This window comes from Cephus cinctus, unplaced genomic scaffold, assembly GCF_000341935.2.
Source record: "Cephus cinctus unplaced genomic scaffold, Ccin1 Ccin1_scaffold0330, whole genome shotgun sequence".
In the NCBI taxonomy this organism is placed as follows: domain Eukaryota; kingdom Metazoa; phylum Arthropoda; class Insecta; order Hymenoptera; family Cephidae; genus Cephus; species Cephus cinctus.
This window is the reverse complement of record NW_014333027.1, coordinates 1,881,458-1,900,360: the sequence shown is the minus strand read 5'-3', so window position 1 is coordinate 1,900,360 and position 18,903 is coordinate 1,881,458. Positions and strand designations below refer to the sequence as shown.

General features: G+C 41.4%; 1 protein-coding gene across 6 annotated transcripts in view; it reads right to left on the bottom strand.

Moving 5' to 3' along the window:
• Positions 1-18,903, bottom strand: part of LOC107266874 (protein shank) — a 98,096-nt gene that overhangs the window by 30,102 nt on the left and 49,091 nt on the right. For 3 of the 6 annotated variants that reach the window (XM_015737856.2, XM_015737854.2, XM_015737857.2), the window contains exon 3: positions 4,789-5,088. In XM_015737856.2, coding sequence (XP_015593342.1) covers positions 4,789-5,037 — 249 coding nt within the window. In that variant the 5' untranslated portion in view covers positions 5,038-5,088. Of the gene's footprint in view, positions 1-2,406; positions 2,427-4,787; positions 5,089-18,903 lie in introns of all 6 variants that reach the window. The other 3 variants (XM_025084128.1, XM_015737853.2, XM_015737855.2) reach the window with 2 other exon arrangements.

Genomic DNA, 18,903 nt, shown 5'->3' with positions numbered 1-18,903 from the left:
TTTTTTTTTTTTTTTTTTTTTTTTTTCTTATATTTGATCAGCTACATTCTCGCTCTCTCGCTCTCAATATAATAACTCATGAAGCTTCGCACGTGACGAAATTTTTACCTAGTCAAATCTGGACGTTTGCTTGATTGGCTCATCGATCTTGAACCAACATTTTGGATCGTTACCGTCCACTGTATTGGGCATGGCCCTGGGTTACATTTGGGCTAGTATAATGAGGTATTAAAAAAAAGGCGAAAAAAATCTCTATGACCCGTAACGAACAGGCATAACAATAACGTAGTGCATCGTACGTACCGGTAGGATTTTTTCGTGTGAATGGAGGAGTGATACGGAAAGAGACAAAGAGACGAGATGGAGGAGGATAATGAAAAGAAAAAAGGATTTTGTAATCAGCTGCTTTGAAATGTATCGCCTATCGAACGTATGGATTTGTTAAGCCCACTGTTACACATAATGGTACTTTGACGTAGCCACGTTTAGTATTGATTAGTCGCGGCTGAAATACTCCCGGGTAATAAAAATGACCAAAACAATTGTCTTATTCGTCGAAAAAACACGAGGAGATCCAAGTACTAAAACATTCACGTGATCCGTTACTCAATATCCCTATGAACGGGCGCGTCCGCATGACCGTCCAAACAATCATCCCGTGTCAAATCGGTCGTCGATCTTTACTGAAAATTCGATTCTCGACTGCTTACGCGAAATTCTCATGTATTACTAAAACGCCATTAAAATACCAGCGTCTAAAATCATGAAGCCACTGTGGATACGTGAGAATTGCGCGCGCAGGTCGTTATTCAAATTTTCGAAAGTTGCCGCCAAAACCGTGAAAGTAAGATCCTGTCGGAAGACGAGTCTGGATATAATGTAATTCGAGTGTTTTTGGACTTTCGATGTCAACGTCGAATCGTATATCACTACTGTGTTTACGAGGCATATGGGATAGGAGCACGATTATGACGGTATTTCGTAAAAGAAAAAGAAAAACGCAATAAAAATTTATAACAACTATATCTGAGATGGTTATTTGAATAATCAGGTACTTCTCGAAATCATGACCGCCACATACAAACTGACGTGTCATTAATTATTTTTATTCGAGTCCACTGAAAAGTTCTCGGCCTTACATAACCTAACCACACGAAGCAAGGTTAGAAACGCGTCGTTCGTATGTGCTACAGGTTTTATTCATTTTTTAAAACACTTTTTCTTCTTTCATTCGTCACGCGTGCTACCACGTCATTAGGAAGATATGTCTGTGACTGTACACGTAGTCAATACAGACGCGTTTCACCCACGTCACGTGCAACATAATACGATTACAAAGTTCAAGATACACGTACCCGAACAAAAATAACGGTTTTACCTGAAACTTCAAAATTCGCGAGAACCATCCTTCAGTACGATCCGCGATCGACGGTGAAAAAATATTCGAAATTGTTTTGTAATTTTTTTTTAACTTTTTTTTGAAATCAAAAAATTTTTCTCCATCACCGATCCATCGGTATCTACGTAAAACTCGTGCAGGCACTTTCGTACAGTTAAATTGAAAAATCCAAAAAAATTCCATCGTTCCCGAATCAATCACATCGTGGGAAAAAAAGGAAGGCGTCATATTGAAATCGCGTTAAATTTTACGCAACGACGACTTTTCCCGCGGTATTACAAACCTTCCTTACCTCCTTTCCATCTCGGGATTGACGCATACCGAGAGAACGTATGTAGGTGTTTATGCACCAGTGAATGTACGTAATAATTATAAATGAGACTGTACAAGTGGGCTCCCGTATCGATATATACACATATAGATATTCAATGGTGCTCTTATGGAGTCCCGTAAACCATCAGGTTCAACGGATTCGTTAACCTTCCGTGAAAACGAAAGTTGACTCGTGCTACACGCTATATATATACTGCAACTGTATACGATGCTTATAATACTATATGCACACTGGAGTATTACGTTATTTAATGCACCTCAAGGCGGGTGTCTCATTGAGACTGGTTGCATTTATAAATCCTGCAAAGAAACCTTACGGGCTAAATACACAGTATACACACTATACAACATACAATAAACATGGGAAGAACAACATTGAGAGCAATTAGAGCCACCTGTATAACCGTATCAAATAATTAATTACCATACAACAAAGTGTTTGCATTTCATTAAGTAAAAATTAATATTTTAACATAATTAACGATAATACCAATAATTAATTAAAATACCCTGTGATTAATAAAATTTTGTATAGGCGTTACGGGTATAGGGGTGGCAAGTGGTTCAAAAATACTATATACATATATATCTAATTATATAGACAAAACAGTAATATATATTGTATTCGTGCAAAAACAAGAAAGTTCCATGCTATTAGTGTAGTGAAAACGTACCCTGTACCAAGTGGCCACCTGCGAGACACTCGAAATAGGGTGAAGCGGTGACGTGGCCGATACCGAAGGGGTGTAACCACGTGGTGAAGAAGTGCCGGAGAAGGTGAAGTGGCCGTACGGAGTCGCGGGGTGAATTTGAGTAGATGGTCGGTAGTCGGTTGGTTGGTTTTTTTTGGTTTCATTTTTCGTAATATTTTTTTTTTTATTTCGATTCAGACGAGTCCGAGCGGCCCCACGAAGATGTGGTAGTGTAGGTACGCACGTCCCGTGCAAGTGAGGGAGGAAAAAAAGCACAAAAAACACAGCACACGTCAGAAAACACGTTTCACGAGTAAATTTTTTTAGGGTGGGGTGGGGGGGGGTTAAGAGGTTGGTTACGAATGATGGTGAGACAGGTTTGATAGAAAATGATAGCATGATGGAGAGAGAAAGAATAAGGGGGCCTGAGGTATGTTAGATAAGGAAATTCGAAAAAAATCTGATAACACCTGTAACGATTCCCATGGCCATTTTTTTTTTTCAATTTTTATCACGCCGAACAGTACCGATCGATAATTCATTTGAAGAGATTAATCGAATGCGATATTGGCATTAAAATTATTACGTAACAGTAAGGACACGTTAATTAATACGTAAATGACAATTAACACAGGGAGGCCAATTAACATTCAAAGCCACAATAATACCCGAGGAATGCCGGCGAATGTTACCGAACCCAAGTATAGGATTATGTATAGTTATTCGCTTATGTGGTGTGTATTTACTTGACACATGGTATATATAGTACGGTATCGAGAACGGTCTCTGTTCCTATTGGCCAAGTTAGCGAATTCCGATTGGCCGGTCACTCGACAGCTGTTTCATACGTGGGAATGCAATTTGCAGAACGTTTAATCATGCCGACTTCTTGAGACCTGCCTCTTTTTACTTCAATTCACGATCCTCGTTAAGAGCGAATATTTAGCTTGATTACAATTCGTTGGTTAATTTTTTATATTTCTTACATCACTTTTCTAACAAAAGGCGCACGAGATAATGGGGAATTTCATAATTGTCGGGAATTCCCTTAATCAGGCAATGGCCATGGGATTCGTACGGTGAAATTACCTTGAGACAATTACACTTTGTGAGATTTATTACGTATGGGAAAATTCTTTTGATAATGCTACGATACCGTATGAGATATATTGACGGTATATACTTTTTAAGGACATTTTATATATGCGCGTATATGTATATGTATATCAAAATATTTTTTTATTTATCGATAGAAATTTCCCATACGTGAAAGGGAATTTTTTTTTATAATATTGGTATTTAGCGGGAAACAGTTTCTCGTTATAGGGTTTCAGTGCTGTACCTCCTGTGTCCCGGAAGGCAAGCATGTGGGACAGAAAGACACGCGTGAAAATTCTCTATGCGTGACCAGAGAGAAGAGAGCGTGGACAGAAAGCAGAAAGCACACTGACATGTTTACTTCGTAATTTTCCAAGTCGAAACGTCATTATATGTATATATTACAAAGTTCCGAGTGATACAACGTATGACGACCTTGATAGAAATACAGATGAAATTGACTATACGCGTATCGGACATATCATTACGAAGTATATTCTCGTTTGAATTTATAGGAATTTAAATGTAGATACCGAATCGATTCGGCGTGGGAGGTAATATGAATTTTATATTGAAATTGACAAGTAAATTTTACTTTTACATACATAATTTTCCAACTACTTGAATGTTATTGGACCAGTGAAAGAGTGTTAATAATTTATTATAAATTTACTGAGAAACGTTCAAAGAGTCATAAAGTAAGAAATTCATTGAAAATATTATAACTTATTATTCGAGTAATTTTGGGCAAATCAGTTTTACTTCCTGATCTATCGGTAATAGAAAACCGTTATAAAACTTTACTGACTTAAAAGGAGCGTATCAGAGTACGAGCCCTCTTTCTGCAAAGGGATTTAAAACCTTATTAGTCCCGTAGGATTGCGGTTTTATCTTGGTGTATAATCAAGATAATAATGAATACCGCAAATACGGCAACATTGTATAGCGCAAGGAAATTAGACTTTATCCATCTTAGGAATCAACGGTTGGCGTCAAAAATGGAAAGAAAAGGAAAAATTAAGAGAAAAATCAGCTTTCGCAATTTCAGCACGCGGGATATAACGTTGAACAAGATAAAGAAAAACAGAAAGGTAAAATAAATTAATAAAATTATATATAACCCGGTGCAAAATTAGTCTGCTCGGTAAAGGACCGAGGATCCGCAAAACGTGTTATTAGTCATAAAATAATTATCACGGTCGTTGCAATTAATTACGAGCGTCATCAATAATTGCCGGAAATAAAAAGAAAACAGGTTTCTCGTACCTTTGGCAATGACGCAAGACATTGCTGCTTTACGTCCCAAACGAGCTGATCTTTAGGGAACTGTAGACACTTGCTGACGTAAAGCTCAGGAACATGGACCCTGGCAAGCAGGACGCCCTCCTCGACAGGTCCAGCCTCGGAGGAGGATTCTTGGGTCTGACCTTGTCCGTGGGTCTGGGCCGGACCTTGAACCGGGGTCCCAATCTGACCCGCGACCGGGGCCGCGCCCTGCTTTGGTCCCGTATCCATCGCGAGGGCCTCCTCGCACTTTTTAACGAATCCTCTGTCACGGGATTACATCTAGAATTATAAAAAAAAAAAAAAAACACATTAATTACATTGATTGATTGCCAAGTATAAAATAATAATCATAAAGTCGGGATATAATCAAGCTAACGGCATTACCAGTGCAGAAGGTACCATTTCCTGATCTCATACTCGGTTGAAGATAACTCGAAAAACCGTCTGGCGTGACTTTAACGTTTTTAATGCTCATAAAAAGTGTTGGTACGAGTCACGATTTTTACGAGGCTTTCCTAACGTAAAATCTTGGATATAATGTGTGTGTGTGTGTGTGTGTGTGTGTGTACCAAGTGAAGCTGCCATGGGATACATAGCAGTACGGATATTATTGTAACGGGTGACAGTAAAGTTTTCCAATATGTTCGCGAATCCATTTATAGTCTTACTATAGCGTTGCTCTTCTTTCGCGTTATTATTATTCTTCTTCTTCTTCATCTTCCACTTAACTTTTTTTTATTTATCCTTTTTATCGTTCAACAATCGCGAGGCTTGGAACTGTTTGCAGGGAAGGTAAAAGAGTATGTGGAGTAATAACGGAATGATCCGCTTGGAGGCGCTGGTGGGTACCTTCTAATTTCAAAAGTAACAGAAAGGAAATAAACCGAGAAATTGTTACGAAGGGAAACAAGAAAAAAGTTTTAACATCGAAAATATCCAAGAAAAGTGACACAGTGATAAAAACAGTGCTTAGAAAAAGAGCACCAGCTTATACTTTGACGCTTAATCTAGTTTCTTAAACGGGTAGACAACACCAATTTCCACCAACTGCGTCTTTTAATCTAACCTCAAATTTAACCTATCTAAACTTTAACCTCTAAACACACAACGTAACCTTTACGAAACCATAGGTATATCCAGCTTTACAAGCATTTCTCCTGCTTTCACTTGAAACTTTCGCTGTTATACAGCATTGTTAAGTATACAGGGTGGTTATTAAAAAATATAATAAAGAGGTTAGCAATTTCTATTTGAAAATCGTACACCGATTTTCTGTCGTAAATACATTTTAAAAAATGAGATCAAAATTATGTACAAATACAATAATTTCAAGTGACGTCTAAAATACCACGTGACAGCTGTCAAAGTAAAACAAAAATGTTTCAACTCAAATTCTGTACAACGAATAAGCAAATAATGCCAAATCGATGTCAGGTTATGACACATATATATTGTAACTTGTTTTTCCTAATGACAGCCGGATTGGCAGCTTTCGGTATCAAAAAACGTACAGCAATGCAGAGTCCAGCAGTTATATAAAACTACGTACTTTATTCACGTGTACACGTGTGTGCATTTACAGGATACGGCATAGCAGTGACGGTTCAAATGTCTTTCGTAGGCTTTATCCAGATCTAGAATCTACCAGGTACAGTCTTAACGTGTCCAGCTACGTGAAAAAGATTGACGGTTGGCAACGGTGAAAGATTATCGTGCTGCTACTCGTGAAATTTTGAAAGGTCCTGTACACTGCTTGAGCGTCGATGGTACATATACATACGTATATTGTAGGTGATAGATGTCAAGGCACCAGGGTGAAGTTTGATGGGAAACCGCAGACGTCGTTAAACACGGCATTCAGTGAAACTGACTTACGAGATGAATTTCATGACTCGATTTGGCTCTTCGATTTGACTTTCGGATTGTTTTTCCATAATGGAGGCTGGACGGTAAATAATTTCTTTTTTCTCGGTAATTTCGTAATCTTAATCATTCCCAGAAGCGCGTGGGCAAGATTGTCATTATTATTAACAGAGACGTTACACGCGATATACACAAAACTAAAGTATCCGAACTCTCCTTATTAGACAAAAGAGTTGAATAAAATGTACTACTTAACTTCACTGAATATATATATTTAAATTAGACTCAGTTTAGGACAATCAAGAGATTCTCGTGAGAAAGTAATAATGAAATGAGAAAATTTTGAAAGTCAAGGTAGAAACTTATGTCCGTATAAAATAACAATTGAAAGAGTAATATAGAAGATAAGTTTGAACGAGTCCGCCATTACTGACTGACACTTTAATTTAGTTCGTGTCTTTCAAGTTTCTCTGTCTTTATTTTTTTTGTCAGCTTTTCTCCTTTTTTTTTTCTCGTTACTCCAACAAAGGCTACCGGTACACGTCAGGTGAGTCGGATAGAGTCGAAGATGCAGAAGGTAAAGGGTAAGGGAGAGCGAGCAAAGGAAGGAAAATAAGGGGCAATAAAGATAAAAAGTGAAGAAACGTGCACGGACGAAATATCACGGCGCTTCGTTCGCGAGCGCAACGTAACTCGCTTAGTGCGCATGCGCGTACGAGTGCACGGCGGACTCGAACGCACGTACACGCAGCAAACTCAGCAACTTCAGTGGTTCCAGTGACAAGCAGTAAATCATAGTTTTATGCCTCCGTCTTTATGTGGCCCTTATTCGCGGCGCTCGTACCGAGTGCAGCTTCGTTTTTACGTCTGCTTACGTTGAGCAATGGTAGTCCAAGCCGTTCTTCGCGTAGGCGTCGTATTTACGTTCGCGTCAACGAGTCGCCGAGTTTTAAGGATGTACCAGGTACCAAGTGCATCATTCGCCTGTTTATATAGACTGACGCAATTAAAATCCCTGGAAGAAGGTGACTAGGTAGCCTTGCCGTGTAACCATTGCTAATAGTCAACAACGTAATATGTATATACAGATTAATTTCGTACGACGTCACTCGACGACGGCTAAACAATGAAGCTCCGAAATTAAACGCACAATCGACTACTTGAAGTCTATTTTTAATGTGTTATACCTATACCTCGTTCCTTCTAACTTTGTCCACGCTTTAAGAAACTACCGGTCGGTCAATCTACTTGCTTTGATATTCACGTCGCTTTGCCACCGTGTCGAACAACGTGTAATGTCGCGTAGCCGTGATGACTCTCAATCGCGCGAACGTGTCGTTACGCGGGCTTCGAATGACGATTGTTAAAATTCCCATGTGACACGGACTTTCTAGGACTAATTCACCGGCGCTTCGAGCGTCTGCGAAACTTTTATAACAAAAAGTGTTTGATTTCTTTTTTCCCTGTATACTTTCAATGGACATTGTATTTCGTAATTTCCATGAGTTTAATCACAAAGGCTATTCCGTGTCGTGCATCGTGAATTCCTCGTAAGGTATTAAAACATTCAGCCGTGCAGCGATTTCGAGCTTATGGCAGTTTTGCATCGCGGACGCCCATGGCGGTAGCTGCGTGCGATAAATTGCGTCGTTATGCGCTTTAACGTCCCTCAAAGACTGTCCGGCAAAGTAACATAGAGGGGGAGATCCCTTCAGCGCTCCCTTACCCGGGATAGTATAGGGGATTTTATCGCGAGGGAATGTCTCTGGGGATATTTTAGTGCCTCCCGTCGAGCTAGAATTCGGGCCTTAGCTACATGGACACTATTCGTGGACTATTATGGAATTTCGAGAATTTTACTTAGTGTTACTAAACAATTATTTTCCCTTATTTTCTACCTGTCGCTCAGGGGTATAAAAAGGATATGTCTAATACACGAAACCAATTCGGGATAACTTTATGTCTGTATGGAGGGTGATTGAGTACGGGGGTAAAAATAACCAGAAGTAGGTAGAGGTCTTTTGCTAACGAGCTTTTCTTGGGGTATTAGGGAACTACCCCACCTTTCCTGCCCACGGGTTCGTGTTTTTGGCAACGTTGTCGTCGACACACAATATGCTCCCTTATTCTTGTAGCTTTCTATCTTTTCTTCAACTTCCTGCTCCTTTTAGAAAATACGAAGAGGGTTGCTATGGAGGGTGGATAAATTGGGATAAAAATGAATGCCAAAGTATTATTCAGCAGAGGGCGAAGACACGACGATCTTGTATACAAGTCACGAACGCATTCGAGGATTTCGTAATTTCTTTTCGTCAGTAGCGTACCCTTATTGTCCCAAGGGTTGTATCCCATGGCATTTCCACGGAACTTATACGGGGTATACATATATATTTTCATTATACATCCTTAATAACCAGCAGGCGACCATACCGACGATATTTTTGTATTTACTTCTTTTTTTTTTTTAGTCTCTCCTAGTATTTTTTGGTCTTTTTCTTTATCTTTTTCACTCTTTAATTTCTTCTCGCGACTTGCAGCCTCCCCCATTACCCGCCAACCTCGCCCCGCCCAACATAACTTTATGGGTCTTTCGTGTATTTACGATTATTTTATGAACCATCAATCGCTATGGGGTTAAGGGAGGTCGGGTCTGTCTCTGAAAGACTCCAAAGAAGATCCCCCGTTTCATGCGGTATCATAAAGCAGCGTTCACACAAATGGCAAAAATAATTTCATTAGTGCTAAAAATTTTCAAATTTTAATTAATTAATTATATTTTTTTTTACCGTTGTACCAGACGACAGGCGATTTTACTTGAAAGAGAGAAAAAGAAAGTTAACTTGTCACCGAGTACGGTGCTCTTGTATCGACACTATATGACAAGCGCACCGGGGTTGTTGCACCCCCAGGGGCGGCCAAAGTGCCGGGTAGGGCGATGGAAGTGCGAGAGAAGAAGAAAAAAAAAGCGACAAGCGCTAAGGGCGAAGGATAGAGAAAGCGAGAGAGGCGGAGAGGGACAAGTAAAAATTGAAGAGGAAAGTCAGAGCCTAGGGGATGAAAGGACAAAAACTACCCTTGGTATGTCCCGACGCCGAGGAACAAGCACTGTCTACGCGGTGCATGGCTGTGCACAAATTTCACGAGTCGTTGAAGCCTCCTATAGGATTCGAGAAAAGAAGTGTTTAGTATACCTAATGCCACGAGCCGCGCCTGGCCCGGGGTATACCCAAATGTTGTGAAGTATTTTCGATTTCCGTATTACACTAAAAAAAAAAAATACAAAAAAAACATAATTAAAAGTCATGCGAAGGAATCGAACATTTTTCGATTTATTTCAACTAATTTTCATCAGGGTTGGGTTCAACGTGCACTCCTCATTGGATATTTACGTTGAAGCAATCACGTGTAAAAAATTTGTAATAGAAAAAAATTTCAAAATACAAATCAGTCGGTACATTTACTACAGTGATATCTCGTGAGGTGCTGCAAATATAAAACTTACCCCGAACGCAAAGATACTGCTAAATTTTCGCAAGCACCTCAGCACAATGGCAATCTCACAACAGATTCCAAGTATCATCTGCACAAGTGATGCACAATGAAGAATCACGTAAACTCGCGAGAGGCGTTGACAAAATAATTGCAAAAATTTTTTTATTAAAATCAAACTCTCACAAACGATCGACACTCGTGCAGAGACTCAAGAGGAATACAAGGTAGTGGGTGTATATAAGATACATCAAGACGAACGAAGAATACCGAGAGCTCCAATGGAATTGTTCAAAAAATGAAAAGTACAAGGGCCACCCAGGGTAAAATCGATTGGAAAGGACATAAAAATACAGCACAGAAAACGTGAACAATATGGTACGAATATCGTATATACGCGTACGAAACAACCAGACAAGCAGTAAACGGGAAGTAGTAGTTCCCGCAAAACGGTCAGACACAAAACAGCAACACACCCCGTACACAACAGTGTGACAACCGGCGAACAGTGCTACGGGAGATGCATCTCGAAACTAGAATATCCTAGATGGCGCTAGGGGTTCGGCCGCTTAAGGGTTGAGGTGGGGGCGTGGATGTGGTCGCCTGGCAACGCCGAGAGATCGACCGAGAACCACCCCTGAATGGGGGTTGCCAGCCACCTCTGGCAAGGATTTCTACATGTGTCCCTGGCAAGTAAGGTTCCTCCAGTACCCCCACGCATAGTGATGCCTAGTCTCCCATGTTCCACATGTTCACTCGGAGTCCCTTGGATAATTTGTGAACTAACGATGAACACGCTTTTTTGTTAGGGGTTGATAAAAAGTATTTTAAAAATTCCAAAAATTCATTTTTCCTCGATATTATTATTATTTTTAAACTCAATTTCCAATGAAAAATTTTATATACAGTTAATTAATACATTGATCAAATAACCATAGACCATGCAGGAGACAGATTGCAGTGCTATCGCAGTGCATCAATTATTTTCAACTAGGAATAGTAGGTGGCACTAGTGTAATCAATTCTAAACTCATTAGTCGTCCTGATGTTAATGACGACATCGTATGGCACGAGGATCGCTAATGATCCATCGACGATTAATGATTTACGACGGTACGAGAAAGAAAGTCTGCTTCGGACTTTTTGAACTTTGGCTACATAAGTCTGGCTCGAAGAATACTCGTAATAGATCGCGCTTCCCGCTAGGCGGATCGAACTTCCGAAAGGCATTTCGTCCTTTATTATAGAGATAACGTAGTATCGTAGGAACAGCAATATACAAGCAGCCACCGCTACACTGTCTCTAATAGTAAGAAATACAGGAGCAGTGAGAAAGAAAGTTTAATAAAAAAAATATATATATAAATGAAATATATTAAAAGCATCGTTCTATGTGTCACGAACACGTTACTGAAATGAATGAGGACATTTTACTGATTCGTCACTGAGATACGTTAATTAATGGAATTATAAAGCCAATGAATTATTAAGGCACGGAGGTAAACAGTAGTGCGTGCCCATTGGTAGTCAGCCTTGAGGTAACAAGTGGAGACTTCTGGAGCGATAGTGGCTCAATTAATTTGATTTTCACTATGGCAAGCCTCAGCTTGAGAGGACTCTCACGAATTGACGGAGACGCGATTAAATCGAATCCCGAACCCTCTTTCGTTGAGAATAGAGAACAGATATAAAAAGTAAAGGGGAGGAGAGAGGGAGGGGAGTAGTGACGCAAGAAGATACGAACAGAAAGTATTCCATTATTTCCTAGTAGAAATGTCAAATCCTTAGCCAGACACGATAGGTGTCATTTTCCTTGTAGCGATCTGGTTACGTTTCAATGATAAACGTATACGTAGGTGGGATTTGCAATTATTCTCAATGAAATATACATAGATATGCAAATGGACGCCACACGGTAACAACGAACTCTGCCCGCGCTGATTCGCAATTGTTTCGTCACTGAAATAAAATTTACATTGAAAAAAAACGGGGACGGATAGGGTATTTATTTTTACGAATTTCAGCAGTCATCCTTTTACGATATAAAAATTAGGGATTCGAGTTTATAAACCTTTCTGGTGTCTGCCGTGCAGAGACAAAAGTGGCTACCCTGACGGGTAGACACAGCGAAAGTCAACGTTACCCTGGAGATTCCGTTCTATAGAACGAAGATGTAACTCTTCATTCCCTTCCTGTCTACGGTATATCAAAGGGTGAAAAGGTTTAAGAAGAGAGTAAAAAGGGGGGCTTTCTTTGACAGTTTTTCCGCGAGAAGAAAACTCACTCACGAACTTTCATTCTTGATTCTTGAGGACTGTGTAGACCAGAAATGTTGTTTTCATGGTTAGCCACATATTTTAACCTACCCTCGCAACTCTCGGGTCATTGATCTTATCGATCCACGTCGATCATCAACTCCGGGTATTTCAACCCTTGTAACTTTTTTCTCGCCCTGCGTAATCCTTCAATGGAATCTTGAGGCTTGGTTGTGCATTTTTAAGAGGAAGTAAGAAGAGTAAGCGAAAGAGGGATGGAAAAGGAAAAAAAAAAACACTTTCCTCAAGGCGGACCCATAAAATCCAATACTGAGGTCTAAGCAGTCCAAGCGCCTACTCTATTTGTCAACGCGTCACTACCGGCAGCCCTAACCATGTCTGAACCAACCCCTAGACGAAGTCACTACGTGTCAGGGCTTTTAGCGAGCACGTACTCCAGAGGGTGCTGGTGCTGGTGGTAGTGATGGCGGATATGTACTTGTCAGTGTCCATGGCCACGTGGTTGCACCTATGTATAGCTGTACTTACGTAGAACACGCGTTCCTATCCTAGACAAAGATTTGGCCATTAAGGAGCCTGAACTTTAACGCTCGATCGAATTACCCGATCCCTTGCTGATCATCGATCGAGTATAAAGCGCTTGTGAAATAGAAGGCATTCTATTGGCCGGTAACAGTGATAGGAGCCTCTTTGATTGGTCGTTAGATTAGAAACAACGTAGAGGCTTGAAGCGTAGTTTATGGAAATAGGGAGCCGGCATCGAAAGACTCAAGGGTTGTAGAAATCTAAGGGACGATAAAAAAAATAGCAGATCAAGAGAGCGAGACAGAGTGAATGAGTTTCGAAGGACTTTTTAAAAACATCCCTTGTTTTCGTACCGATCCTCACCCTTAGTAAAATCAACCCTCGGCAATGCACCATTGTACTTAAATATATAGGGATGAGGGATTCGTCGCGAGCCCTTAACCTCCGAAAGGGATGACATACCGAGGTGTATATAGGATCCAGTGCTTAAAGATACTCACGAAGTAAGGGATGATGGCTGCGAGGGGATGAAGGGACAAGCAGACCAGACTGAACAATGAGAGAGTCACGGGGTGCGTTAAGGCTCTCTACGCATAATTGGCTGTTCGCTATCCATATTTCCTTCGTGCCCCATCCTTACAGTCAAACTACCCCACATTTCAAAAACAACCCTTACCGGTACGGCAACCAGTCGTGCGCGACTATATAGATATACCCCAGCGTCAAATGTCAATTGACTATTCGCTGCTGCCACTGAGTAACACCCTAAGCATCTGACCCTTTAGTTTACATGTAAGCGATAGCCACAAGGTCAGGCACGTGGACGTCGATGAATAATTCAAATTTTTGTATCAGTATTGTCAAATTAATATTTTTCAAACTCAAGTTTGTATGAAAAAAAAAAACCTGTTAAATCCCCTCCAATCCCTTATTCCCATTTGTCCGGAATTGCTATTTACGTATCCACTCGAACCGGCAATTCCACGTTTATTGGCCAATACGATACAACTTTATTGGCAGCATTCTAACCAAGTGAATTCAAGGTAACTTTGCTGCCACGTGAAAGCACGGCAGTTTGGCAATGCTGCATCGTTACTCGATGCGCCAGAGAATTGATTGCGTCATTAGGAATTAGGAAACCGGATATGCCTTATATCTGAAGAGAGAACGGATGCAAGGTCTTCCACGCTGGATGGATGATTAGATCGAATCAATCAGCCTATACAGTTTGACCTCCATTTTCGAGGACTTGGGAGGCTGCCGCTCTTGGGATGACCCAACCCCCCTCCCTTTCCCTACCTCATCGCGTCCTCACTCACCCTCGCTGTTCTTCTTTCATAATTTACACAGGATGTGACACTCGGCCCCTATCCGTGCTGTTAAACGGGAACCATTTAAGTTAACGGGGGCTCCCCCTCTTTCTGTGTATGTTTTTCTCCAGCATCTCCCCGACTCCCCCCTCGCTCTACGTCACTCCCGAGGGAATGACCCTCTTATTTGCCCATGTATCCCGACACCTTAACGATATATCTTTATACGTATCTGTCTTGACGCAGACGTCAAAAAACAAATTAACTGAATAGCTGAAAAGCAGAAAAAAAATATTGCTATTTTTTTTTTACAAAACGTCAATGAAACCTCGTGCGACTACTCGGTAGGTAGACAGGATAATAGGGCAGACAGTGGTTGGTATAAATTTTTTGTTAAGGTTTCTCTCTATATATATTCTCTTCTCTTTTGCACTTTGTTTTTCTCGTATTCAAAGTAACGCGAAAATTATTCCGAACATTTCGCCGAGATATTTTAATAATATTGCAAATGCCGAATCATCCCCCATTGCCGTACGTCCTTCTACCCCGTCCTATAATTCCTGTCACTTCCCGACAAAGTGTGGCTGACAAAGCGTGCCGCTCGTGTTATTAATTTATGGGAAAGTCCCGGCAAAGAGGAACCGACGGAACTAGGAGTAGGAGGCAGGGGGGGATGTGCCTGGGTTGCCTTCCATCGACGGCAAAGAGTGACGTATATTTGACGTTTGATCGATCGATTACTTTTTTCTCCCCTTTTTTACCTACTTTTACGAAAATTTCTCCTTCGTCAGACGGGCTTGATATATAAATGCATAAATAGGTATAAATACAGTATGCATATACATTTAATACGTACTCGATATCGAAACGACGAAGGAAACTAATTTTACTGTACGGAATATTTATTGGGGTCATTTTTTTCTATCAATTATAATTTCATAACCTGTACGAATGACGCATGCAAAATAACGAGGTCCACGCATGGCTCTTGATATCGGTGAGAAAATATCATTGGACGTCGCCATATCAATTTCCATGCGTCCCTCTCGGACGTGGCCTTTCCGGTCGACAATAACCAACGTGTTCCGGTATGTCGCGCGCGACGCTCCGTTCAAGATAAATGAAAGCGACAGGAGTCAGGAGACAAATTTGAGGTTAGAACGTCGTGACGATTACGAGTGATCATCAGCCATGTCGAAATGACCGGAACTATTTTTTTTTAAGTGATCGATTCGGTGCAGAACAAAAATGGTCGGCCATTACTGTCGCTGCAAATGGTACCAAACCTAGATGCGATCGTGTAGCGTTAAAAATAAATATTTAATTAAATTTCTTTTTTTTTCGAATCGACTCAGATCGATCATTTAGCACTTGTATTAAAATAATATAAAATCCACGAGTCTGGAAGTAAATACCGAGAAGTTGACATTTCCCCTGACAACAGGCACAAAAATCTTCCTGTTGTTCGATTCTCAAACACAGCGAACGACCATGAAGAACCTACGGCTTGGCTAAGTTTAGAATCAGTTTAGTCACCTACCGAAGCTACCTACTACGTGTCCACCTACTCCTCCTCTTTATCTATGCTGAGAACCGTGTAAAAGGCCAGCCTGCATTTATTGTAAGGCCCCCACCGTTGCGGAGGTAGATGCAGCGTGTATTTACAACGAGAACCTTTCGTCTCGCAGGATTTATTATACGAAAACGTATGACGAATGAGTTTACATACTTTTTTAAGCAACACCGGAAGTCAACTGTCGGTTAACAGACATCATCAAAAGCACACCTTTACCGTATCTAATTCACGCATAGGTATATAATATCGTACAAAGGAAAAATATAAATCCTTTTCGAAATTCCTAAACCGTCAAACGAGTTTACGAACTAGCGTGGTACCTGCCATGGTCAGAGCGCGCCTTCGAAATATTCAGGGGACTCTCGTGCGTATCGCTGTAGCGAGTAAGTGGCACCTGAAAAATGTAACCGATGCCGAGCAACCACTGTAATCGGCTTTGACGTCAGGCGAAAGAGAAAGGGGAGAATAAAAAAAACAGTTACAGGTATATAGAATACTGTAAAGTGTAAAGAAATACCTAGGGATTCCCATAGAGGTCGTATGTAGACGCCTGACTCATCATATCTTCGCAGCTTCCTTCCTCGTCGTGACTTACGTCTATTTATACAGGAGAAACAACTGTCGATGTATACACGTATATATTCAGTCAGACATAACCAACAGACATATACAGTAAATGAATTGAAGCTGCGCTCTGTGTATAACCAAGTCAAGACTGTAAATACTGCATCGTTGCGCTGCCTACCTCGCACGCCGGGGGATCACGTCTGCCAAAGGTATACATATCGGCCTTATGGCTCGTATCCCGTAGTGAGAAGGTTCGCCGGCGAGAAAAGGAGATAAGATAGAAGAATTAAAAAATTTGAGAAAATTTTTTTTTCCAATCCATCAACCAAATCAAAAACGTCCAACGAGGATGAGACTCAAAAATTTTAATCGCAACTCCCCAAACCCCATTTTCGTTGCAGATTCCTTCCCTTCCGCGATTCTTGAATTAATTGTACGATGATTTCGGCGATAACGATTACGAAAGCACCGATACTATCGTTCCGAATTCGTATAACAGCCACCCAGCAGTACGATCGGTAAGGAGACTTCGATCGGACTGGGGCGCGGCACTTTCTCTGTCGCGAGTGCCAGAGTTCTCGTATAAAAGGTATATATATGTATATACAATGCATATTACGTATATAGGTATACTGTGTACCGAGCTATCGCTCGTTCACGAGCCACGCTCACGTACTTGCTGGCTGCTCCTATAAGCAATATACGTATATACACACACAGAGTATAGATATATATACGAGTATCCGAAGGAATTCCATTGCTGAGCCCGAGCGAACACGAGCGCCCAGAGAGCGGCCACTTACAATAGAATCGAAGAGTCCGCCTGGTTACACGTTCCTTCAGCTGATCTCGCTTGACCACTTGTGATTCACTTTACGCAATAAGGGATTGTATCCCGAAACGCCCCGTCGCGTCTGGTCTATCGAGGCACTGCTAAGGATTCGGTAGGAATACTATTTTCGACTGGCGCCTAAAGTACAGTCTTCGTTTGTCTTCGATTCCTCTTCTCAGAGATAGATGCACGATGGTCATGGAAATACGATTCATCGTGGGACATGATAAAAGCGTGTATCGGCTGACAACGGAGTGTTTGTCGAAGGACTGGGTCATTGCCGTTTGGAACGACCTGTAGGGAAGCTGGAACTAAGACTTGGGAAGGGAGGTGGTGGATTTAACGCGTGAAAAATAGGAAAACTCCACAGGACATTAGCGTCTGGCCTAATCGTTTCGCGAATTTGACATTCGCTAGGTATTGGAAACGGGGCCTTAGAAACTTGGATAACCTAACCTAATTCCTGTCACGTTCCTGGCGAGACGCCCAGACTTGCCTATCCCTAACCAGGGAATAAAGACCTGTAAACGTCCGTCGTCCGTCTTCCTCGTGGAGGCAAAACCGTGAAATTGGACATGAAATTCCACGTGGAGAATCGCAACGTAAACTGGTTTAACTTTGGTCAGGTTAGGCGTGAACCGATTATTTAGGATAACTCTTACGGTCGACAATAACGCCGAGGGATTCGCGTGTAACGACCGTAATGGCCGTTCTGTCTGTACTGCGAAGTCGCAAAGTGCGGGCTGTTGACACATGAAAAAAAAGGGGTCGTTTAACGAAGGCGGGCGAGGATAAAAAATGTAAAACATAAAAATCGCTAATTCCCAATAGGCGAGGAGCGAGCGACTACTTATCGCGATAAACGTCCCATAGAGATCAGCGTAGTCGCTAAGACGTTGAAATATTTCCGCAATAACCATAACCTTCCGTCGTATCTTCCCACGCCTGGCGAACGTTTAATGTGACCACTCCTATCATAGGTGTACCTACTGACGTGCGTGTGTCTGTATCCGTATACGTACGCATATGGCAGCGCAAGGACGGGCGTTTAATGATAATTGGAGAATTTCCAAGAAAAATGGCTGAATCGAAGGAGCGAGATAATGCAAAATTACATACGACGTTAGTCTCTCGTTTCTTTTCAAAGCGCGTGTTCCGTGCTGAGTGAAAATAAATTTTCAAAAATTTATATTCAGGCCCACGAAAAATTCGACTCCGAAATCATCAAGTATATAATAGGTACCATGGCAAAGTCCTCTCTTGCGTGCAATGCATACCTGCTGCCTAACCTAAAAAAAAAAAACCATCACAGGTATCAGGTAGTTTGGCGTGCAGTTACTTGGACGTATGTAATTTCAATCTGAGTCCTTGGGAATAGGACCCCACAGATTTGGCAAATGGGTCCCATTCGCGTTCTCGTAGCAGCCTATTTATGCAGGCCGCTTCTCAAACGCATAATTCATCGCTCGGCTGGCGGCTCGCTTTCAAAAGCGTCTCCCACCCCTCAAACCCCTATCCCACCCTAAACCCACCCTATTCCCCTCCCACCACGTCTGATGCTCATCCTTCGCAGTTCACAGGAGGAGTAGACTCAGTTCCTGGCTGACTCCTCTTCCCCGTTTCCCATATCGTGTTGTTCATTCTCCTTCTGACCCC